Below are 25,527 nucleotides of genomic sequence, written 5' to 3'. Positions count from 1 at the left end.
TCCCGGGTGGACGTCATATGACATCCTGTGCTTTGCAGGGGGATATCTCAATGATGCCTGCACCCGGAGGCATCATTGTGATATAATTTTTTAGCGGCGGCGATCCTGCGCACCGTAAGAACGATCATAGCGGCGGTTCCGCCACTAGATCGTTCTTACAGGCGGCGGGAGGGGACATCCCCCCTCCCGCCGCCATCCGGTGCTTCTCCGGGCTCTCCGGCCCCACCGGGGGCCCGGAGAGATGATCGCCGTCCGTCGGATGTTTGCCATAGAGAAGACTGGTGACCAGATGGTCACCAGTCATCTCTATGACCGTCGGAGGCCCGGGCGCGATGTGATGACGTCACGCCCGGGTCCCCGTAAGTAAACAAACCGCAATTGCGGCTAGTTTGAATGAGATCTGTGAATTTTTTTTCACAATCTCATTCTTTTCAGCCTGGAGGAGAGATGTGGGGTCTTATTGACCCCGCATCTCTCCTTAAAGAGGACCTGTCACTCAGATTCCTATTACAAGGGATGTTTACATTCCTTGTAATAGGAATAAAAGTGATTGAAAAAAAAAGTGTAAAAAATAAAGAAATAAGTAAAATAAAAAATAATAATAAAAAAATTAAAATGCCCTTGTCCCCGGTAGCTCGCGCTCAGAAGCGTACGCACACGTAAGTCCCGCCCACGTATGTAAACGTCGTTCAAACCACACATGTGAGGTGTCGCCGCGTGCGTTAGAGCGTGTGCAACAATTCTAGCACTAGACCTCATCTGTAACTCTAAACTGGCAACTTGTAAACATTTTAAAGTGTCGCCTATGGAGATTTTTAAGTAACGAAGTTTGGCGCCATTCCATGAGTGTACGCAATTTTAAAGCGTGACATGTTAGATATCTAGTTACTTGGCGTAACATCATCTTTCATATTTTACCAAAAAATTGGGCTAACGTTACTGTTTTGTTATTTTTTAATTTATGAAACCATTTTTTTTTACAAAAAAAAGCCGTTTGAAAAATTATTGCGCAAATACGGTGCAAGATAAAAAGTTGCAATGACCGCCATTTTATTCCCTAGGGTGTCTGCTAAAAAAACATATATAATGTTTGGGGGTTCTGAGTAATTTTCTAGCAAAAGAATGACGATTTGTACACGTAGGAGAGAAGTGCCAGAATAGGCCCGGGAAGGAGGTGGGTTTTAAAGCCCGGTATTGAAGTGGTTAAAATCACTGCTCCCGAAAAAACAGCCATTTTTTAAAACTTTTTTTTGCATTGATTTCATGTCCCCTGGGGCAGGAACCGGGTCCCCAAACACTTTATGACAATAACTTGCATATAAGCCTTTAAAATTAGCACTTTTGATTTTTCACGTTTGTGTCCCATAGACTTTAAGGGCTCTTTCACACGTCCGTTCAGTTTTTCAGATCAGTTTTTTTTTCATCAGTTGATCCGTTTTTCCATCAGTTTTTCGTCAGTTTTTCGTCAGTTTTTCATCAGTTTTTGCATCAGTTTTTCCATCCGTTTTTTTTTTTTTTTTTTTTGGGGGCTTTTTACATAGAAAAACGGATGTTAGCGGAACGGGTCCGTTTTTTCGTCCGTTCCGTTTTTTAGACGGAAGAAAAATAGGGGTTTCTTCCGTCCAAAAAAACGGAACTGAACGCAGACGGATGCTAACGGACGTTAGCGGATGCTCATCCGCTAACGGACGCTAGCCCATAGGGAAGCATTGCGGTCCGTTAACGGACGTCCAAAAAACGGACGAACGGAACGGACGTGTGAAAGAGCCCTTACAGTGTTTGCATGTTCGAACAAACTTTTTGCATGTTCTGCTACAAACCGATCCGGGGGGGGGGGGGGGGGGGGGGGTGGCTGTTCGGCTCATCCCTAATCAAATGTACATTATTACAAACTAAGGGCATTGCCTCCTGGAACGCTAGATACCCAATTTACCTTCTAGTGATGTCCTGTGGCCGCAGATGTGCTGAAGTCATTCAAAGCAAGGGCCTGTACACGTCCTACTTTATTGATGATTGTTGTAACCTTCAGCAATTTTAGTTGTGATCTTTCTCTGTGCTACAGTCTTTGCTGTTTTCTACAAAAATTGTTATTTTGAAAAATATTGTTCTATTACCATGGTAAATATGTAGGCACAAAAAGAAATGCCATCAAATGTTGAGCAATAACGGTACATTATTTCTGAAAAAAATCAAGTGTTCATAATTTTTTTTCTAATTTTGATCTCCATTGTACATCAGAAGTGTGTGCTGGGAAAACGCATCACACAGCAAGCAAAAGATTCAATGCATTTTTAAAAATACTCATATAGTCTCTAATGCTTTTTAACGTATCTTGTGCTAAATGGACAAACACCCTTCTGTAACATTACGTAGCAAATAGAATTTTGTTGCTCCACTTGAAATTTAAAAGAAGCAAAGTCAAATTAGTCCTTGCGCTGTTACAAGCTGTTTTAATTAAAGACTATCCACCAGGGATAGGATTACAGAAAGTGGCAGTAAAATATTTCAGGCCGTTACATAATCTGTGTGACATAGTCTGATGCAATGAATGTCATAGCTGCAGAAATCCTGGCTGCTCTGTTCTAAACAACGTTTTGTAACTGAAGTCACCTATGGTTGTAAATGACTAAAATTTCTGCATCTGCAGGAGGTAGAAATTTTAGACATTTAACTGCCAGAATTTTCACTAATACTTTAAAAAAGGGAAAACCTGAACTACCTACAGGACATCCCCGTCTGTCTGTGTCCCTCTCTCTAATAATAATAATAATAAGAAGAAGAAAAGGAGGATAAGAAATTAATTTAAATTATTTAATGGCTGTAAAAGACTTTGTACGTCTTTAAAATATTAATTAAGGTGTAAGAGCAGTTGCATACGAAAACCTTTTAAATTAGAAAGGCTTATTGGTGAAAACTACATCATTAGGCAAGAACAGGGAAACTGTGACAAATTACATAATCTAGGACTGCCCCCTTAAAGTATTTGTCAGGGCAATATAAAAACGATATATATTTATGTACAGCACATCTCTGAAATACATGCATCCTCCTGTTTTGTCTCTCTACAGATTCTGCAACAAAAAAAAAAATATACTCTTATCTGCCAGAAATCCTGTAATCTTGCAGAGAACTCAGGCAGGGCTGACAACACTGCTCTTCTGAAATCCCATGCAGTGTCGTCACCTTAATGACACATAGGAACCTATTGGATTTCTGGCACTACAACAGGTGGCATTTTTTTTTTTTTTTTTTTTAGTGCGTTGGTAAGTCAGCAAACATTGAAAAATGTGCATGTGTTGCAGACCTTTACCGAATAGTTAATTTCATTTTTTATTTTAATCACACAAACTCTAACTGCTGAAGTAGACCAAATACTGTTAGCCATAGGTTGCCATCTGAGAACCACATAGTAGTTCCTGTCAACAGCTTTTTCCACAAAGCCTATAGAGTTTGAGAATTGAGATACCTGAACATGTCCATCTCAAACACTGTCAAATATATTAAATATACAATATATTGCCAAAAGTATTCTCTCTATATATATAATATATATATATATATATATATATATATATATACATACACACACACAAACTTTAATGGCATCCCAGTCTTAGTCTGGTGGGGTTCAATGTTGAGTTGGCCCACCCTTTACAGCTATAACAGCATCAACTCTTTTGAGAAGGTGTCCACAAGGTTTAGGAGTGTGTCTATGGGAAGGTTTGACCGTTCCTCCAAAAACACATTTGTGAGGCCTGCCTTGCATTTTTCGCTCCACTTCATCCCAAAGGTGTTCCATCGGGTTGAGGTCAGGACTCTATGCAGGCCAGTCAGGGTCCTCCACCACAAACTAGCTCATCCACACTACACGGTGTTGCCAAAAGTATTGGACCACCCCTCCAAATCATTTGGGGATTATGGTGTGGGGGTTGTTGTTCAGGGGTTGGGCTTGCCCCCTTAGTGCCAGTGAAGGGTACTCTTAAGGCATCAGGATACCAAGACAATTTCATGCTCCTAACTTTGTGAGTCCTGACTTCAACCGGATACCCTGGCTCCCAAAGGCATTCTTTCTCATCCACATCAGTGCCTGACCTCAGAAAATGTGCTTTTGGAAGAATGGTCAAACATTCCCATAGACACACTCCTAAACCTTGTGGACAGCCTTCCAAGAAGAGTTGGAGCTGTTATAGCTGAAAAGGGTGGCCCAACTCAATATTTAACCCTACAGACTAAGACTGGGATTCCATTAAAGTTTATGTGCATGTAAAGGCAAGCATCCCAATACTTTTGGCAATTCAGTGTATGTATAGTCACCTATATCAGTGCAAAGAGAAACACTGAAATGCCAAGCACAAAACCCCATAGTAACCAGACAGATTTATTTTTTACTGATGTCAGATCATTGAAAGATAATTCAGGTTGCTCTGGGTTAGTGGATGATGCTAAACTGAATACATTTGTCTAAAAGGGTGTTGTCACATACACTCTTTAAAATTCCATCAATACGCCGTACTGAAAGTGACGGTGCTTGCGCCCGACTGGTTGACGGGTCAATGCTGGTACTAAGGTCGGTGAGTCCCTCCTTGCTCCAGCCACTGTGCCCGTCACAGTGACAGGTGCATGCCCAATGAGTTTAGGACCAGGTTGAGCGGAGACTGATGGGGAGCCGAGAGACCAGTTCCCCATCAAGTGGGCTTAACTTTACATTTGTTAGCTCACATAAGTGTGCGGATCCATAGTCACCATTCAGGCAAATAGCGGCTTTCGAATCTGAACTGATGTGTGCCATCAATTACAGGCAAGGCTGACTAGTCTCCCCATTAGAGTCTGTCCACCCAACAGACACAGTGGCTGTGAATTAGAGTTGTGAGGTGGGTGAAGCTTGATAGGGAACTCAAAGTCTAGATCTTCTCAGGTCCCTCTGTATGCCAACTTTGAGTTGGTCTCAGTTACCTCTAGTTCACTTCTCACCAAGCTGGCAATCTGTCGCAGCCATAAAACAATCTGTATTCAATGCATATTTCATTACCGATACCAAAACGTACACAAGGCTTTCCTGAATTAGACACAGGCCATACAACCAGAAAAGTGATGTTACTGCTTTCTTAAATTCCCCAGTGTATTTCTTCTATTTTTCTGACTTATTTCTGGCTTCAACCCACACTTGGGCTGGCCAGTTGAGATACATATTAATGCAGTAGGATAGGGTAAAGTGTGACAAGCAATTTGTTTTTATTAAAATGTTTTGTAGAGACTCTGCATCTTTGCAAAATTAATGCCTAAAAAAATATTTAGGTTAAGCTTCCATTAGTTCTCTAGTAATTATGTATTACTCACCTCCTCTCTGGTGCGGACACTCACCCTCCCAAAGACTCACTGCTCCACGTTCCAACACTGGATCCTCTCTGGGTTAAATGATGCGAGTGCATGATGTTACTGGGGACTGCCCAGCACTATAGAAGAGGACCCTGCTTGACATGGAACTGTCCTGAAGAAGTCTTAAAGAAAACAGCATGCATGGGGGCAGAGGTGCTGGAATTGTGTTTTAATAGACATATCAATGTTTTATATCCAAGTTTGCATAAAGCACAGTTACTGACATGTAGTTCAGCAGTAATTTGGGGATACTATGGCATTTAATTAATTCACTGGGTGGGGGAAACCTTCATTCTGTACTGTGTAGCATGTTCTTTTGCTTTTAAACACATTTATGATTACCATTTATCATCAGGTAAAGCAAACCAAAATTAAACATGCACAGCTGGTACAGCACCTCATTTTACCACTGGTAAACTGAGACATGGAAACTCATAGGTTGCTATAGGTAACATCTCGATTTTTCATAGGTCAGCCTGAGAATATGCAGAGCTTAGTAATATACTACAGACATACAAATCTATGTACAGTCCACATTTTTTTAAAAAGCAATTTATATATAAATTTCTTGAAATCCATAGCTTTTTCTTCCAAATGACAATACTGATAATCGGAATCAACAATGAAGATGGTCATCGAGAGGTTCTATGAAGATTATCCTGGAGTCAATCAATAACACCTTTTATAGTTAAAACTGATTTTTACAATAATAAATAGGCTTCCAAAGGAACTCTGTGCTATACAAGCCATCCAGCAATGTTCTAATGGCAAAAGAAAGTATATACATCATCTCGTGTTCCTCTTTACAACAATGGTTCCTGCTACAATATCATAGGCTGTTCTGTTATGCTGGAAGAATAGCAATGTAATAAATGCAGGGAAGAAGAAAGCAATGGAGAAATTCTTGATCACAGCTCGGACTGTCGACCTATAAAAGAAAAGCATACAAAAACAAAATTACACAATTTAAATGGCATTAAAAATCCACAAAAATAGCCCGCATTGATGGAGAGTAGGCAGTTTTAGGTACCTGCAGATATTTACCAACCCTGCCAGAACACTGGACCATTCTGATCAGGCACACCTTTGGTAATTCCGCGCACCTTTCAAGCGTGCCTGATCCCTCCACTACGCTCTTACTGGCCCAATACTGCAAAAAGCTCCTAAATGGCCAAGGGGGGTAGGGGGCACGAAAGCATTAGCACTACCAGGAAGATCTAGAACGTTGCTCAAAGATAACATCCCCACATTTGGAAAAGGAAAGCTTTTGCAAGTACATGCAGGCACCTCTAAGTACCTGCGGATTGTTTACTGTTAAAGAGACTTTTGGCTATGTTTCGTCTTTAGAGCACAGTAAAATTAATCACTACATCACACAACTTTCCTCTTGGCTCTGGTCCGAAACTGGGAAAGGTGTAGAGTAAGGTCTTCAGGGAGCCTTTTGCACATGCAGATTGCCACTGTCCCAAAAGACCAAGGGCCAGATTCAGGTAGAAGTGCGGCGGCGTAACGTCATAGATACGTTACACCGCCGCAAGTTTTCATCGCAAGTGCCTGATTCACAAAGCACTTGCGATGAAAACTACTCCGGCGTAAGCCCGCGTAATTTAAATGGGCGTGTGCCATTTAAATTAGGCGCGCTCCCGCGTCGGACCTAATGCGCATTCTCCGTTTCGAAATTCCCGCTATGCTTTGCGCGCAGTGACGTCATTTTTTCGAACGGCGACGCGCGTAGCGTAATTCCCGGACGGCTTACGCAAACGGCGTGAATTTTTACATTTCGACGCGGGAACGACGGCCATACTTTATACAGCAATACGATTGCTGTGTAAAGTTAACTTTGCGATGGGAAACTAGACTAGCGGCGAAGTAGCGAACACGAAAATCCGTCGTGGATCTCCGTAACTCCTAATTTGCATACCCGACGCTGGTTTACGTCGCGAACTCCCCCCAGCGGCGGCCGCGGTACTGCATCCTAAGATCCGACAGTGTAAAACAATTACACCTGTCGGATCTTAGGGATATCTATGCGTAACTAATTCTATGAATCAGTCGCATAGATACTCTGAGAGATACGACGGAGTATCTGAGATACGACGGAGTATCTCCGCTGTGAATCTGGCCCCAAGTGCTCAGTGGCTTGTTGCTATAGAATGTGGCCATATTTATAACCTGTGTTAACATTTGGACTAACTAAAATATACAGTTTATTTTATTTTTTCATACAATTAGCACAAGTTTGCTGTAATGTCCCGTTCAGATATCACATTGAGGGAAAAAGTGATTGCCACTCTAAAACTGTTATTTACACTCGTTGCCACGTGTCGCACATAGGGCAGCCCGTTGAATGAGCTGCCCTATGTGCATGTGTCTCCCAAAAGAACCTCCTGCTCCTTTTTAGGCAACAAGCTTAGCATGATTTTTAAACGTGTTTTGCCGCGTGACAATCATGAATCGAATTTGGAAATGCAGTCATTTATTTTGCCCGCGATTCCACATCGCTTAATGTGAACGGGGCCCAATATCAGCTTTCTGCAAATCATTATTCAGAATGGAAGAGGCAGATATGGCTCTACGACCCTCCTAGCCTAAATTCTGTTAAAATGCTACATGTAACCCAAGTGTATGAATAATGTTGTACTAAATCAATTCACATATGAATCTCAGATCACGACAACCGTATTAGATTTCACATTACAAAAGCAGGGCAAACGGTGAGTATATATTTTGGATACAACATTGGTGGTGTACAAAGCCAGTGATCAAACTGTTCAATTAAGTGGATCATCAGTGTGCTCATTAACCAATCATTTTCTATCTCTGAATCTTAAACAAACTTGCCGGGTTCACACTGCTACAACAAACGCTCCGACATTAGGAGCTAATGTCGCATGACGTATGAAAATCAATGTTTCCCTATGAGAGCCGTCTTAACTGGTCCGACTTTGAAAATACTCCCTTGTACTACTTTGGTCCGACTTTGATCCTACTTCAGCCCATTGAAGTCGGATCAAAGTAGGATCCTTGTCCTAACCATCCGACTTGTGGCATCGACATAGCAGCAGTAAAAGGAATTTATCTCACACTGGGATTGTTTTGATTGGTCAAAGAACAAGTCAGACTATCACAAAGTCGGATCAAAGTAGTATCCTGTTCATGAAAGTCGGATGGATGTCGGACCAATGTAGGACTGATGTCGCAGAGCAAAGTAGGATGAAAGTCGTATCACTGTCGTGTAGTATCAGTGTGAACCCAGCCTTCAGGGGGTTTCTGGGAAATTTCTACTAATGGCTTCAACTATCAGCTAAAATAACGCAGTTTCAAATATTTTGTTTGAAGCCAACTACGGCAATTGCTATCTTCAAATGCTAAAAGCACTTTCTTATATTAAAAACTTACGCAGTCATATTGACATTTGTGGAAGGGATCACTAATACTCTGTTTGGAGCAACCAGCACAGAGTTATCGCATGTCACAACCCGAAGGCCAAGCAGGAACTTTCCTGGAGTTGCACCACCCGCTCCCCAGATGCAGATAATCTTTAAAATAAAAACAAACGTTTTAGTAATTACTAAAAAACAAATGCAGATATATCGTCAGTTGAAATTCTTTACACATGCATGCTGAGTGTCAGGGCCCAATGTGTGTCTGGTTGAAAAGCAGAGCAACCCTGATCTACTTTTAAGTAACTACAAACAGGATGTCTATTTATATACAGGTGGTATGTGTCCGGTCTTGTTGCCAGTTCACATTTACTGGTTTCAGCTGTAAAGAGTGTGAGCCTCCATTCACATCTAGGCGACAAAACGCCGGACGCTTGTGCCGCTAGAGGGGGAAATTCCCATTGCTGTCTATGGAGATGGTTCACATCTCATAGACGCCGTACGCCTGTCGCCTGAAAAAAAGTCCCGGACCCTTTTTTTCAGGCGACATTGGCGTTCGTCCATTGATAGCAATGGGAAGATGTGAATGGAGCCTTAGATTATAATGTCCTGCTGTACCTAAATAGACGCTAAAAGCAAAGAAAAATAAATATTGTGGAGCAGAGATGAGGCTTGTTTGCCAACTACCTCCATCATGACCCTATTCATGCGATCCACTGATAGGACCTCACTCCAAACCCCAAAGGTGCATACCTGTAACCCTCCTCTACCTTATTTTGCATATCCACTTTTCTGGCACTTTGTTTACATGTAAAAATCATATTTTTTGCTAGAAAAAAAAAATTACGTAGAACCTCCAAACATATAATTTTAGCAGAAACCCTAAAAAATAAAATGGTGGGTTTTGCAATTTATGTCACACGATATATGCACAGCAGTATTTCGAAACACAAGTTTTTTTTATGTAAAACCCAATATAATACCCAATGTTTTGCTAAAACATAAAAAATTATCTTATGCCAAGTAAATAGATACCTAGCATGCCAAGCTTTAAAATTGCGCATGCTCGTGGAATGGCGACAAACTGCAGGATTTAAAATCTCCACATGTGACACTTTAAAAGCCTTTGCAGGTTACCAGTGGAGAGTTACACTGGGGGTCTGATGGCAGAATAATTGCTCTTGTTCTGAGGTTTGCAGCAATACCTCACATGTGTGGTGTGAGCGCCGATTACGGATGAATGTGGGATCAACGTGTGCGTTCACCTTTGTACGCGAGCACAGAGGGGCTTTAAATGTTTTATTTATTTTTATACTGTTTCTTGATTATTATTTTTTTAAATCACTCTTAATGCTGTCACAGGAAATGTAAACATCCCTTGTGACAGCAATAGGCAGTGACAGGTACTTTTTATGGGAGAGATCTGGGGCTATTAGACCCCAGATATCTACTCTGTCCTTAAAAGCATCCGATTACACCAAGATCAGTATGATCAGACACTTTCCTATTTTAAAAATGGCGTTGTTTCCATCTAGGTTAGACAGAAATGGAAAAAATAAATAAACACAGGTTGCTTCCAGTTTCCTATACCAAAGAGCTGATCGGGGATGTTCCTGTACCTGAAAAGTATAGTAAGCCAGCTTCAGTTCTGTATTCTCCAATGGGAGGGAGAGCGCGGACAGGCACCGGCCGGAGGGGTCGCCCCCTTCCCCAGCTTTTAAAAGCAATCCAGTGGCTAAATAGCCAGCTAGAATGGCTTTTACAAAAAAGCGGGGCAGCCACAGGAAAAAAACAATACGGAAATGATGCCTGTAGCAGCAGGCATCTTCCCAGTATACCACTTGAAAGCCACAACATAAATGTATATATTGCGGTCTTCAAGCGGATATACTTTGCGTCGAACACAAAACTTTGCCATGAACAATTTTACGTCAAAGGAAAATCATCATCCATACCTCATAAAAACAGACCAAGAGCCTGTAAATAAGTGCCACCACCATCATTTTTTGTAGGTCTTCCATTGATGTATCTTCGTCTACTTCTTCAATTATGTAGTGCATTGCAAATTTGGAAATATCTCTGTAAAAATATATCAAGAAAATAAAGAAATAAAAATCTGTCAACCTAGAAATACATAAACAATACAAAATACAAATACATAAAAGTAACATTCTATTTGAGATGCCCACTAGGTTTTAGAAACAACATTTTAGGCCAACTCCAGGATCCTGATAAATTTGCATTTGCAGATGCTCTCCCCCCAGGCTCTAATAAAATGCAGACAAATAATAACACTGTAATAATGCCTTACTTTTCTTACAATTCTCGATTTCCACTCCTCCTCTGAAAAAATGTGAACCCCCATGTGCAAGGACAACTTTGTCTTCTCACACGTCACACTTGTGCAGAGAAAAAGCACTACATTTCCCATAAGTAATGGGAAATACAGGAAATGTAAACTCAGGTGTAAGGGCAGAGTTTAGGCTGAGATAAGGGCTAAACTAGGCCTAAGATGAGGCCAGTTGTGGGAGCTGATGATGCGTGGGCCGTTTAGACCTGGATTCCGAGACTATCGGGTCCACCCGCTCATTGTGACAGAACTACAGCGGGGAATTTACCAGACTGGTAGGAACACCAAAGCAGCTTAACTCATTAACAACCCCCTCTGCTACTAAACTGACCAGATTAATATCCAAGGAGTTTAATTGACTTGATGGTATACTCTGATTAAAAAGTGTTCCTTACTTTTTTTGAGTGTATAAAAGATGCATCAAGTAAATAAAAATTCTTAAAATTGCACACACACGCCTGTGGAATCACAAAAACACTAGGTTATATATCTTATTACACTATGGTACCCAAAATATTCCATAGGTGATGCTTTAAAAATCTTTACAGGTTATTACAGCCAACCATGAACAGTGGCCCTAGAATTATTGCTTTGATGCTTGCGATGATACCTCACGTCACACCTTACGCTGTGCTTTTTATAAGGGGTGTTTTAACATATTTTTTTTTAGTAATTTTTTGTTACAGTATGTAATTTTTTTTTACTTCATTGTCATCACTAGGAGGATAACAAGCCCCCTATAAGATAGCATGGGCAGGTGACAGGTACTCTTAATGGAAACACTGGGGGTGCATTAGACCCCCAAAAATTCTCCCCTGCCCTCCAATGCCGCTGTTCAAACACAGATCAATAAAAGTGGTGATCCTGGAAGTGCCCAAAAACGATGTGTATTGCGTCACTTAGTTGCAGCAGGGAATAGGGGGGGGGGGGGGGGACAGATTTTCTCACCAGGAAAGCAGTCCAGGGTGCTGCCAGTATGGGGTGGCACCCTTTGAGAGCTCTAGAGCCACCTTATCACTTTTAACAAAAAGCTCTTTGCTGATTCTTAAAGTGATTCTAAAAGGCAAAAGGCATCGTTTTTTTTTGTTTTGTTTTTTATAAAAAAAAAAAAAAAAAACAACAGGTTATATTTATCTGCTTTGTGCAACAATATTGCACACAGAAGTCCCTTACCGGCTCCTCGCTGGCATGGTCCTCTCCCCTCTGCAAGTGCCCCAGAGCAAGCTGTGTGCTATGGGTGCACTGGTGTGGGCGCCTTCCCAAGCTGGGCTCTGTACATCCATAGACAAACAGTGCGGCTCTTGGGGGCCCCCCCACCACTTCCTCCTCACAGGATTTGACTGACAGCAGCAAGAGCCTATGGCTCCTGTGTCTCCTGTAAAATCAGGAAGTCAGTGGACTGGTACGAAAGATGGGGACAGCGCTGGATCGTGAGAGGAGGCAGGTAAGTGTTTTGGGGGAGAGGGGGGGGGGGGGGACTAGCATAACTTTTTTTTTACCTCAATCCTTAGCTCAGCACATACATTTAATAAAATGGAGAGGAGGCAGGAGGAGCCAGACACATCTCAGGGAAATGGGATGGACGGGGACAAGGACAAACCTTCCCAATCAACCTCTCACCCAAAAGTGCTCAGCTGAATGATCTGGCAACTCTCTCGCTCATGTCCATTCCTGCCAACTGTCATCTTATGTATAATGTTTAGATAATACAAAGCCATGGCCAAATATTTTGAAGGATGCCAATTAGAACATTAGATTTCAGTAGCCAACTGTTAATGCCGAAGTCTAGGCTGGCACTGTGGTGTCTGCTGAGGACATTTAAAGCAGAACTAAACCCATCTGTCCTTTACAACCAAGGAAGCTGCCATCTAAAGCAGGCCATAGACAGGCTAGGTCCCGCCGGGACACTATATTCTAACAGCAGATCTCACTGTAGTCAGAATACACTGATCAGCAGCTGCAACCCCTGATCGAAATCTGTCTGACCCTTGCTGAACCAGGCAATCTGTCATTGGCCAGCTTTAGCTTCTATTCAACCTGCAGTCGCCATGTTGCTCATCTGGCGGTCGTGCTATTCCTGAGCTGCTGCAACCTGGAGAGTATCTGTTTGCTGGTGTTGACTTCCTGGGTGTCAATCCTGTCTGGTGAGTAGGATACTTACCTAGAAGTTGGTAGAAGGATTTGTACACTTGGATATCACAATCAAATTTGTTTGATGATCAGCAGACTTTACTAGCACTTTGTGGGAAGAATTTGTTTTGGTGGTTATTGGACTTTTAACATTGTATATAAGAATTTCATATTTATTAGTCAAGCACACTAGTAACTGTAACAGTTATCATTCAAGCCATGCCCGAAATGTAACTGTTTTGGGTGAAATCAGCGGGTTTAATTCCGCTTTAAAGTCGTTGTATAGTCTAGTTTTACACTTTGACCTACAGGTAAGCCTATAAAATAAGGCTTACCTGTAGGTAAAAATAAATAAATAAATATCTCCTAAACCAGGGATATGCAATTAGTGGACCTCCAGCTGTTGCACAACTACAAGTCCCATCATGCCTCTGGGTGTCATGCTTGTGGCTGTCAGAGTCTTGCTATGGCTCATGGGACTTGTATTTCTGCAACAGCTGGAGGTCCGCTAATTGCGTATCCCTGTGCTAAACCTTTACGGTTTAGGAGATATTTGTTTCCGGACCTTGCCGGAAAGGAATCTCCCGAGTGACGACATCGTGGCTCCAGCCACTCACAGCGCTGGAGCCGCGATACCCAAAAAAGACACGCCGAGGCAACATGTCAGCTACCTCGGCGTGGACCAGGTAAGTTACCAACATCTCGTTCTAAGGCAAGTATTTCATAATGAGCTATTATAACTCATTATGGCTTTTGCCTTTCAGGTGCCAAAAAAAATTAATTATTTGGGGACTACACAACCGCTTTAAGGTCGAGTGAAACAAACTGTCCCACAATTTAATTCAAAAGTCCTTTTATTCAAAACTCATAAGACTAATAACAGACGTTGGCAAAGAATCATCATTCTTATCACAATAAACTTACTTTATTCCACTAAAATGCACTATGCTTAAAATAACAGCTGCTTTTATGAAAAAGAGAATGAAGAAGTCCACCATCTCGGCTCTGAACCTTTGTGCCAAAGTAGGAATAATGAACTCACGACCTAAATGGGAAACAAAACAGAATTTAATAACGTAAAAGGTTTCCATTGATAGGCAGATCCAAAAAGGAGAAGGAAAATTGGCAACTACATTTAAAAATGAAAGAACTGGCACCATGTACACGCTGGTATTGTTTACCATAAAAATCTTGTATAAACTACTGCGATTATACGATAAACTATTTTTCTGTCCTGACACAAGACATAAATACCAAGGAACCCATTAAGGACATAGAACTTGGCAGTAAAAAAGGTACATGAACCTTGAACAAGTAATGAATGAAATCAAAGCTGAGAAGAGGAAAGTCCAGAAGAGAATGAAATGTGTTCATAAGGACAGAGCTGTAATAATTCTAACAATTTCATTATTACAGCTCTGACCTTATGGGAAACATTAACCACTTAAGGGCCGCCGGACTATATACGTCCTCTCGGTAATGGCAGCAGCTGCTGTCACAACCGAGGTATCCATCTCTTCAGGCGGCGGTCCTGTAAGCGATAATGGTGGTCTCTGTGGCGGATTCGCCGCAAGATCACCATTATCAGCGGCGGGAGAGGGCCCCTCCCTCCCGTGACATAGCCACTGTAAAGAACAGGGAAGGTGTGTTTACACACACCTCTTCCCGTTCTTCAGCTCCTGTGATCGATCGCGGGACACCGGCGGCGATCAGGTCCGTGGGTCCTGCGGTCACGGAGCTTCAGACCGGTTCGCGGGCGCGCACCCCACGGCTGGGCACTTAAAGGGGACGTACAGGTGCCCAGCCGTGCCATTCTGCCGACGTATATGTGCAGGAGGCGGTCCTTAAGTGGTTAAATCAAATCCACCCTGCTGTCTACTTTCCAAAAAGGGGTCATTTGGGGAGGTAATTGAACTGTCCTGGCATTTTCAGGCCTCAGGAAACGAGATAGGATGTCAGTACATGAGGATTGATCAATTTTCAGATATACACTCACCGGCCAATTTATTGGGTACACCTTGCCTAGTACCAGGTTAGACCCCCTTTTGCTGTGAGAACTGTCTTAATTCCTGTGGCATAGATTCAACAAGTTGTTGGAGACATTCTTTAGAAATTTTGGTTAAAGTATAACTAAAAGACAAAACGTTTTTGGACAGAGTGGAGAGAGATTAGAACCCCTGTCAGGCTTTTATTGCTGCCTGTGCCCCCTATTAACCACTTGCCTACCAGCCACCGTCATTATACTGGTAGTAGGTCGGCTCGTACCCGCCGTAGCTGTACGGCGGCCCTTTAACCACTTGCCGCATGCTATATAGCAATATGAGAGCGGCAAAGTAGTTTAGTTATCCTGATCGGACGTCATATAATGTGACCAGGATAACAAGCCAGCTTGCACCCGCGGGGGCACATGGCGATTGGAGGTGCGGTGCGTCAGTCTGACACACCGCAACTCTGATCGTGGTATGGAGCCTCTGACAGAGGCTTCTTACCACGTGATCAGCTGTGACCAATCACAGCTGATTATCGTGTGAACCAGGAAGTGCCGGTAAATGGCTTTCCTCGGTTCACGCTGACAGGGAGAGCTGATCGGCGGCTCTCCCTGTCAGAGGAGAGGGCCTGCGCTGATAATCAGCACATTGATCATCAGTGCAGCCCCCATCAACTGCCACAAAGTGCCCATCAGTTGCCAGCCTGTGCCCCAGAAAGAATGCCTGCCAGTGCCCATAAAAGTGGCTGTGCCCACAACAGTGCCAATCAGTGCCCCATCAGTAATGCATGTCAGTGCCCTTCAGATGCCACTCAATGCCTGTCAGTAACTCATCAGTGCTGTCTATACAGTGCCACCTATCTGTGCCCATCAGTTTTTATTTTCAAAATTTTTTTTTTTTTTTTGCGCTAAAAACTAACACACAGGAGGTGATCAAATACCACCAAAAGAAAGCTCTATTTGTGGGAAGAAAATTATAATTTAGTTTGGGTCCAGTGTTGCATGACCGTGCAATTGTCATTCAAAGTGCGACAGTGCTGAAAATTTCCCTGGGCAGGAAGGGGCAAAAGTGGCCGATATTAAACTGGTTAAAAAGCTATAGCAGGCGCGCGCTCGCTGCACAACAGGGGAGCTGATGTGGGAGAGGCAGAATGGGGATCTGTTAATGTAAACAAACAGATCCTGATATGTCAGGGAAGTACATAGAGATCGTCTGTTCCTAGTGATCAGGAACAGCGATCTCTCTCCACTCCCAGTCATTAACGTCTTCCAGGGAACACATTTGATTGCCCCCCCTAGTGTTAACCCCTTCCCTGACAGTGTCATTTATACAGTAATCATTGCATTTTTATAGCACTGATCGCTGTATAAATTTCAATAGTGACAACATTTTTGATCTGTCTGACGCAATCCCGAAAAAAAAAACAACACACACACAAATTATATATATACACACACACACACACACACACACACACACACACACACACACACAGTGGGTATCGAAAGTTTGGGCACCCCCAGGTAAAAAAAAAAATATTAAATGTGCATAACGAAGCCAAGGAAAGACGGAAAAATCTCCAAAAGGCATCAAATTACAGACTAGACATTCTTATAATATGCCAAAAAAAGTTAGATTTTATTTCCATCATTTACACGTTCAAAATTACAGAAAACAAAAAGATGGCGTCTGCAAAAGTTTGGGCACCCTGCAGAGTTAATATCTTGTGGGCACCCTGCAGAGTTAATATCTTGTACTGCCCCCTTTGGCAAGTATCACAGCTTGTAAATGCTTTTTGTAGCCAGCCAAGAGTCTTTCAATACTTGTTTGAGGTATCTTTGCCCATTCTTCCTTACAAAAGTCTTCCAGTTCTTTGAGATCTCTGGGCTGTCTGTCACGCACTGCTCTTTTAAGGTCTATCCAGAGATTTTCAATTATGTTGAGGTCAGGAGATTGTGAAGGCCATGGCAAAACCTTCAGTTTACGCCTCTTGATGTAATCCCCCGTGGATTTTGAGGTGTGTTTAGGATCATTATCCATTTGTAGAAGCCATCCTTTCTAACTTCAGCTTTTTCACAGATGGCATCAAGTTACCATCCAAAATTTGCTGAAATTGTATTGAATCCATTTTTCCTTCTACTCGTGAAATGTTCCCTGTGCCACTGGCTGCAATACAACCCCAAAGCATGATTGATCCACCCCCATGCTTAACAGTTGGACAGAGGATCTTTTCATTAAATTCTGTGCCCTTTCTTCTCCAAATGTACCTTTGCTCATTCCGGCCAAAAAGTTCTATTTTAACCTCATCGGTCCACAGAACTTGTTTCCAAAATGCATCAGGCTTGTCTATATGTTCATTTACAAAGTTCAAACGCTGATTTTTGTGGTGAGGACGTAGAAGAGGTTTTCTTCTGATGACTCTTCCATGAAGACCATATTTGTACAAGTATCTCTTTATAGTGGAATAGTGTACCACAACTCCAGTGTCTGCCAGATCTTTCTGGAGGGATCGTGCCGTCAAACGTGGGTTTTGAATTGCTTTTCTCACAATCCTGCGAGCTGTTCTGTCTGATATTTTTCTTGGTCTTCCAGATCTTGCTTTAACTTCCACTGTTCCTGATGACTGCCATTTCTTAATTACATTCCGAACAGAGGATATTGACATCTGAAAACGCTTTGCTATCTTCTTATAGCCTTCTCCAGCTTTGTGAGCGTCAACTATTTTCAGTTTCAGTTTTCTAGACAACTGCTTAGAAGAACCCATGGTGCTGATTGTTGGGGCAAGGTCAGATGAGTCTGGGCATTTAAAACCTTTGAGGTTGACATCACCTGGTCTTCCCAGACGATGATTGAGAACAATCCATGACACTGGCAGGTCTCAGCTTTGCAAAGAGGGCAGTGCATGCTATAAATTCTGCAGGGTGCCCAAAACTTTTGCAGACGCCATTTTTTTGTTTTCTGTAATTTTGAAAGTGTAAATGATGGAAATAAAATCTAACTTTTTTGGACATATTATAAGAATGTCTAATCTGTAATTTGATGCCTTTTGGAGATGTTTCCATCTTTCCTTGGCTTCGTTATGCACATTAATACAAATTTTTACCTGGGGTGCCCAAACTTTCGATCCCCACTGTCTTACACACACCATAAATCTATTCCCTATTTTTTAGGCGCTTTAACTTTTGCGCAAACCAATCAATATACGCTTATTGCGATTTTTTTACCAAAAATATTTAGAAGAAAATATATATATATATATATATATATATATATATATATATATATATATATATATATATATATATATATATATAGGCCTAAACTGAGGAAGTCATTTTTATTTATTTATTTTGTGGTATTTATCATAGCAAAAAAAAAAAAAAGGTTTTTTTCAAAATTTTCTTGTTCATAGTGCAAAAAATAAAACCGCAGAGGTGATCAAATACCATTGCGCGATCGCGCAATTGTCAGTAAAAGCGACACAGTGCCATATCGCAAAAAGTGGCCTGGTCATCAACCGCTTAACGACTGCCGCATGTACATATACGTCCGCAGAATGGCACGTACAGGCATATGGGCGTACATGTACGTCCCCGCCTTTCCGCGGGTCCGATCGCTACATGCGGCGGTCGGAAACCCGCGGGGAGCGATCTGGGACGAGGGCGCGGCTAGAAACGTTTCTAGCCGCCCCCTCGCGATCGCTCCCCGGAGATGAAGAACGGGGAGAGCCGTGTGTAAACACGGCTTCCCCGTGCTTCACTGTGGCGGCGCATCGATCGTGTGATCCCTTTTATAGGGAGAAACAATCAATGACGTCAGTCCTACAGCCACACCCCCCTACAGTTGTAAACACACACTAGGTGAAGCATAACTCCTTCAGCGCCCCCTGTGGTTAACTCCCAAACTGCAACTGTCATTTTCACAATAAACAATGCAATTAAAATGCATTTTTTGCTGTGAAAATGACAATGGTCCCAAAAATGTGTCAAAATTGTCCGAAGTGTCCGCCATAATGTCGCAGTCACGAAAAAAAAAAATCGATGATCGCCGCCATTAGTAGTAAAAATAATAAAATAATAAAAATGCAATAAAACTATCCCCTATTTTGTAAACGCTATAAATTTTGCGCAAACCAATCGATAAACGCTTATTGTGATTTTTTTTACCAAACATAGGTAGAAGCATACGTATCGGCCTAAACTGAGGAAAAAAAAAGTTTTTATATGTTTTTGGGGGATATTTATTATAGCAAAAAGTAAAAAATATTGCATTTTTTTCTAAATTGTCGCTCTATTTTTGTTTATAGCGCAAAAAATAAAAACCGCAGAGGTGATCAAATACCACCAAAAGAAAGCTCTATTTGTGGGGAAAAAAGGACGCCAATTTTGTTTGGGAGCCATGTCGCACGACCGCGCAATTGTCAGTTAAAGCAAAGCAGTGCCGAATCACAAAAACTGGCCTGGGCATTTAGCTGCCTAAAGGTCCGGGGCTTAAGTGGTTAAGGGGGGAAATCTTCCAGTCCTTAAAGTGGATGTAAACCCAATTCATGAAATTTGAGCCGGGCACATATATCTGCAGTATTTTGTTATCTCTCTTCAAAGAGCCAAGTCCCGTAGCTCTCTCCTGACCCGTTCTGTTATCAGCCCGATAACTCCTGACGAATTCTCGGACACGTCAGATAAAAGCAGCCTGAAATTTCTGTCCGGGGAGGTTTGCTATAAATAGATTAGCAGGCAGCTGGTCCTGTTGCAAAACACCTCTGAGAGTCTCTGCCTATGATGAGAGGGGGTGTGTGCCTTTCCTCCAATCAGAAATTTTAGCTATCTTGGCTGTATGCCCAGACATCACACTCTGTGTTAAACAGGAAGAGAAAATTTCCTAACATGATCTGAACTTTCTAAACAGTATAAATATACATGTAAAAGATATGTAGAGAGATTTGGTTCATCCCTGTGTATCATCTGAGGCTGTTCACTTCACTGGGTGTATGGAGGGTTTACATTCACTTAAAGTGGTTAAGAAGATTCACCCTCTCCATTTGTCCAGTTTACCATTATCATTGAAAGTAAAAGTAAAGAAAAATCCCAAATTTTGGGTTGTCCCCAGAAAAATAATAGAGGGGGGAATCTTCCAATGGGGACATTAGTTCTGGTGACCTGGGGGTCCCTAAGGGATTTCCTCTTACTTCCTTTTTGGCTATGGGACCAGAAGTGAAGGGAAATCTCTGCAATGGGACACAGGTGGCAAAAAAAAATTAAAAAATAACCTGACGGGTTACACTGTCCAAAATGAAAAAAATAAATAAAAGTTTTTGCCAATAGTTCTACTTTAAAGCTCAAAATGTGGAACACTCCAAATAGACCTTGTGTCCCATTCAGAAGACAGGAGCTCTGGGTGCTGCTCTACACCATGCTTTACTTCATACAACAGATATCAGAGGCAGGTGACCAGTGTCAGAACATCTGCTGCTCTTAGGTCACAGCTGGGACCCCTAACACAGCTAAACAGCCCCCACATATCCCCCTCCATCAGAGAAGGGAAGGGGGGCATTCCTGGGAAAGCGACACACTTCCAGGGACAACAGAAATCCATGATCAGAGAATGTCCCTGGAAGGCAGAACGATCACAGAAATCCAGGTGACAGCGCCAGTCTGCTTACAGGGACATGGTCTGGGGAGACGGATGTCACTGTCAAGGTGTGGGGTGACAGGTGACGAGGCGTGGGGTGACAGCTACAGTCTGCTTACAGGGACAAGGTGTGGGGTGACAGGTGGCAAGATCTTGAGTGACAGCGCCAGTCTGCTTACAGGGACAAAGTCTGGGGTAAAAGCTCCAGCCTGTTTAGGAGGTACAAGGTGTGGGATGACAGCGCCAGTCTGCTTACAGGGACAAGGTGTGGGTGACAGCGCCAGTCTGCTTACAGGGACAAGGTGTGGGGGGACAAGGTGTGGGATGACAGCGCCAGTCTGCTTACAGGGACAAGGTGTGGGTGACAGCGCCAGTCTGCTTACAGGGACAAGGTGTGGGGGGACAAGGTGTGGGATGACAGCGCCAGTCTGCTTACAGGGACAAGGTGTGGGTGACAGCGCCAGTCTGCTTACAGGGACAAGGTGTGGGTGACAGCGCCAGTCTGCTTACAGGGACAAGGTGTGGGTGACAGCGCCAGTCAGCTTACAGGGACAAGGTGTGGGTGACAGCGCCAGTCTGCTTACAGGGACAAGGTGTGGAGTGACAAGGTCTGAGGTGACAAGGTGTGGGGTGGCAAGGTGTGGGGTGGCAGCGCCAGTCTGCTTACAGGGACATGGTCTGGGGAGATGGATGTCACTGTCAAGGTGTGAGGTGACAAGGCGTGGGGTCACAGCTACAGTCTGCTTACAGGGACAAGGTGTGGGGTGACAGGTGGCAAGATCTTGAGTGACAGCGCCAGTCTGCTTACAGGGACAAAGTCTGGGGTAAAAGCTCCAGTCTGTTTAGGAGGTACAAGGTGTGGGATGACAGCGCCAGTCTGCTTACAGGGACAAGGTGTGGGTGACAGCGCCAGTCTGCTTACAGGGACAAGGTGTGGAGTGACAAGGTCTGGGGTGACAGGTGACAAGGTGTGGGGTGACAGCACCAGTCTGCTTACAGGGACAAGGTGTGGGTGACAGCGCCAGTCTGCTTACAGGGACAAGGTGTGGGTGACAGCGCCAGTCTGCTTACAGGGACAAGGTGTGGGGTGACAAGGTGTGGGGTGACAGCGCCAGTCTGCTTACAGGGACAAGGTGTGGAGTGACAAGGTCTGGGGTGACAGGTGACAAGGTGTGGGGTGGCAAGGTGTGGGGTGGCAGCGCCAGTCTGCTTACAGGGACATGGTCTGGGGAGATGGATGTCACTGTCAAGGTGTGAGGTGACAAGGCGTGGGGTGACAGCTACAGTCTGCTTACAGGGACAAGGTGTGGGGTGACAGGTGACAAGATCTTGAGTGACAGCGCCAGTCTGCTTACAGGGACAAAGTCTGGGGTAAAAGCTCCAGTCTGTTTAGGAGGTACAAGGTGTGGGATGACAGCGCCAGTCTGCTTACAGGGACAAGGTGTGGGTGACAGCGCCAGTCTGCTTACAGGGACAAGGTGTGGGGGGGACAAGGTGTGGGGTGACAGCGCCAGTCTGCTTACAGGGACAAGGTGTGGGTGACAGCGCCAGTCTGCTTACAGGGACAAGGTGTGGGGTGACAAGGTGTGGGGTGACAGCGCCAGTCTGCTTACAGGGACAAGGTGTGGAGTGACAAGGTCTGGGGTGACAGGTGACAAGGTGTGGGGTGACAGCACCAGTCTGCTTACAGGGACAAGGTGTGGGTGACAGCGCCAGTCTGCTTACAGGGACAAGGTGTGGGTGACAGCGCCAGTCTGCTTACAGGGACAAGGTGTGGGTGACAGCGCCAGTCAGCTTACAGGGACAAGGTGTGGGTGACAGCGCCAGTCTGCTTACAGGGACAAGGTGTGGAGTGACAAGGTCTGGGGTGACAGGTGACAAGGTGTGGGGTGGCAAGGTGTGGGGTGGTAGCGCCAGTCTGCTTACAGGGACATGGTCTGGGGAGATGGATGTCACTGTCAAGGTGTGAGGTGACAAGGCGTGGGGTGACAGCTACAGTCTGCTTACAGGGACAAGGTGTGGGGTGACAGGTGACAAGATGTGGGGTCACAGCTACAGTCTGCTTACAGGGACAAGGTGTGGGGTAAAAGCTCCAGTCTGTTTAGGAGGTACAAGGTGTGGGATGACAGCGCCAGTCTGCTTACAGGGACAAGGTGTGGGTGACAGCGCCAGTCTGCTTACAGGGACAAGGTGTGGAGTGACAAGGTCTGGGGCGACAGGTGACAAGGTGTGGGGTGGCAAGGTGTGGGGTGGCAGCGCCAGTCTGCTTACAGGGACAAGGTGTGGAGTGACAAGGTCTGGGGTGACAGATGACAAGGTGTGGGGTGGCAAGGTGTGGGGTGGCAGCGCCAGTCTGCTTACAGGGACAAGGTGTGGAGTGACAAGGTCTGGGGTGACAGATGACAAGGTGTGGGGTGGCAAGGTGTGGGGTGGCAGCGCCAGTCTGCTTACAGGGACAAGGTGTGGGGTGACAAGGTCTGGGGTGATAAGGTGACAAGGTCTGGGGTGACAGGTGACAAGGTCTGGGGTGACAGGTGACATATGACAAGGTCTGGGGTGACAGCTCACCTGCTGCAGGAGGAGGCGCTGTACTGACCGCACTGTGGGCGGTAGGTGCTCGGTTGGTAGTCGCCCTGGACGGGTCCCCCACACTCCCCGGGGCCGCGTTGATCATGAGCAGAGCTGCGGCGGTTGCACAGTTGTTCTGCCAGCACACAGAGCCACAATAAGATTGCCAGAGCCATTCCTGCAGCCGCCGGGAGTACTCTTGCGCCGTCATCCTCTCTTCCGTCCTGGGGGGGCCCCCGCTATCCGGAGCCTGCTCCCCACTGCACGGCTTCCTCTCTCGGAGCTCCCCAGACTCCGCCATCACTGGAATACACTCAGCCCATCAACTCCGCGGTCATCAGAGCGAGAACCAATCATCGCCGACCGTGACGTCACGTCACTAGGGGAATCACTTTACTTTAACTTGTCTTTAGTCCAGTAAATGCTGCGACCATATTTCCGGAGACCAATACTTCTTGATGAATGCTTTCCTATGGGACACGTTCACGTCTATGCTCTTTTTCAGGAAAGAAAAATGAAAGGGTCAGGGCCAGTTCACAGCACATGCATTTTACAGGCGAACCGCAGCAGCAGAGGGGTCAATAGAAAGTTAATGACACCCCCAGATCAGTTTGCAGATCTCAGTGCAATTTTGCAGCGATTTGCTTTTTTCATTTTTTTAATCCACCCAACAACAATTTTGCCCCCAAAAAAGCTTAAAAAATGCAAAACATAAAACACATAAAAAAAAAGCGAGAATAATGCATCAAAAACGCATGTGCAAAAATACACTGCAGAAACGGATCAAAAGCAAACTGCATAGGTGTGAACCAGACCTTAGGCTCTGTTCATATCTATGCGTTTTTTTGCAGAAATGCACTACAGTTTATTTAACATGGTTTCCTATGGGACACATTCACATCAATGCTTTTTTTCAGCCACTGCTTTTTTGGAAAGGGTGACAAACTTTTTTAGGCGCAAAATGGTTTTACAACGATGTTGCCACGATTTGCATTCTGCGATTTTTAATCTACCCAACAACAAATTAGCCAAGAAAAAAGCTTAAAAAATGCAAAACACAAAACGCATAAAAAAGAATGAACTATGCATCAAAACCGCGTGTGCAAAAATGCACCGCAAAAAGTACTACACAAACCATTCAAAAGCAAACTGCATAGGTGTGAACCAGGCCTGAGCTCTTGTTCACATCGGCAAGACTTCACATGCGATTTGACAGGTCAAATCGCATTTCAAATTGGAGCCTATTGCCAATGTTCTATCGATTTGTGCCCCCCCATCGAAAAGCGCAGAACAGAAGGGCACTCCAGCTGAGTTGGGGGCAAGGTGCTTTGGGGTGGGGATTCGCAGAGCACCCACCCCCCCCATGTTGAGGGCATGTAGTCTGGTATGGTTCAGGAGGGGGGTTTTTGCTCCTCCCTTTCCTGACCTGACGGGCTGCATGCTGGGATAAGGGTCTGGTATGGATTTTGGGGGGGAGCCCACGCCTTTTTTTTTTTTACATTCAGCTGTCAGCAGGTTGTTAAGGACGCGGTGGCTGGCTTCCCGACCCCCCCTCTTTAGCAGCCTGCTATATTCAGTGTAAAAAAAATGCAAAGCGCAATTCGCAGCAAAATCGCCGTAAAAATGCGGTAAAGACGCGGTACTTGCGCGGATCCATTTAAGTCTATTACATGAAAATTGTTGCATTTTGCAGAAAAAAAGTCTCCGACCCTTTCCAAAAATGCAGAGGGACAAAAATGCTTGATGCGAAAACGTTCCCTAGGAACCCAAACAAATTTAAACATTTCCCTGCACTTCTGCAAAATGCAATTAAAAAAAAACGCATTAATGTGGATGGAGCGTTACTGTGCTGCAAAAGCAAAACTTTGGCTGAGGTTAGGTTGGGATTATAACCTTTGTCATAGTCTACATTGGGGGAGATTTACCATCACTTCCTGTACAGGAGACATCAGGGCAGAGAGAAAAAGGAATATTTACAGGGGCACAGCTGTAATATTCCTTCTCGGTTCATATATATGCAATGCGGGAGCCAGCGGGATTCCAGTGCGGGTACCCGCATCCAGGGCCGGACTGGCCTACCGGGATACCAGGACATTTCCCGGTA

The 25,527-nt window shown here is 44.1% G+C and overlaps 1 protein-coding gene across 1 annotated transcript; it reads right to left on the bottom strand.

Annotated features, from left to right (window-relative positions):
- Positions 1-5,208: 5,208 nt before the first annotated feature.
- FAM8A1 (family with sequence similarity 8 member A1) lies at positions 5,209-23,792 on the bottom strand. Its single transcript, XM_040353765.1, has 5 exons — positions 23,424-23,792; positions 14,164-14,284; positions 10,715-10,838; positions 8,776-8,915; positions 5,209-6,304 (listed from the first exon to the last, which is right to left on the bottom strand). The coding sequence occupies exons 1-5, from the start codon at positions 23,722-23,724 to the stop codon at positions 6,163-6,165; spliced, it is 828 nt and encodes a 275-aa protein (XP_040209699.1). The 5' UTR covers positions 23,725-23,792; the 3' UTR covers positions 5,209-6,162.
- Between the last annotated feature and the right edge of the window lie 1,735 nt (positions 23,793-25,527).

The sequence above is a fragment of the Rana temporaria genome, chromosome 5 (genome assembly GCF_905171775.1).
Source record: "Rana temporaria chromosome 5, aRanTem1.1, whole genome shotgun sequence".
Classification (NCBI taxonomy): Eukaryota; Metazoa; Chordata; class Amphibia; order Anura; family Ranidae; genus Rana; species Rana temporaria.
The sequence above is the reverse complement of the archived record's forward strand: the minus strand, read 5'-3'. Positions and strand labels throughout refer to the sequence as shown.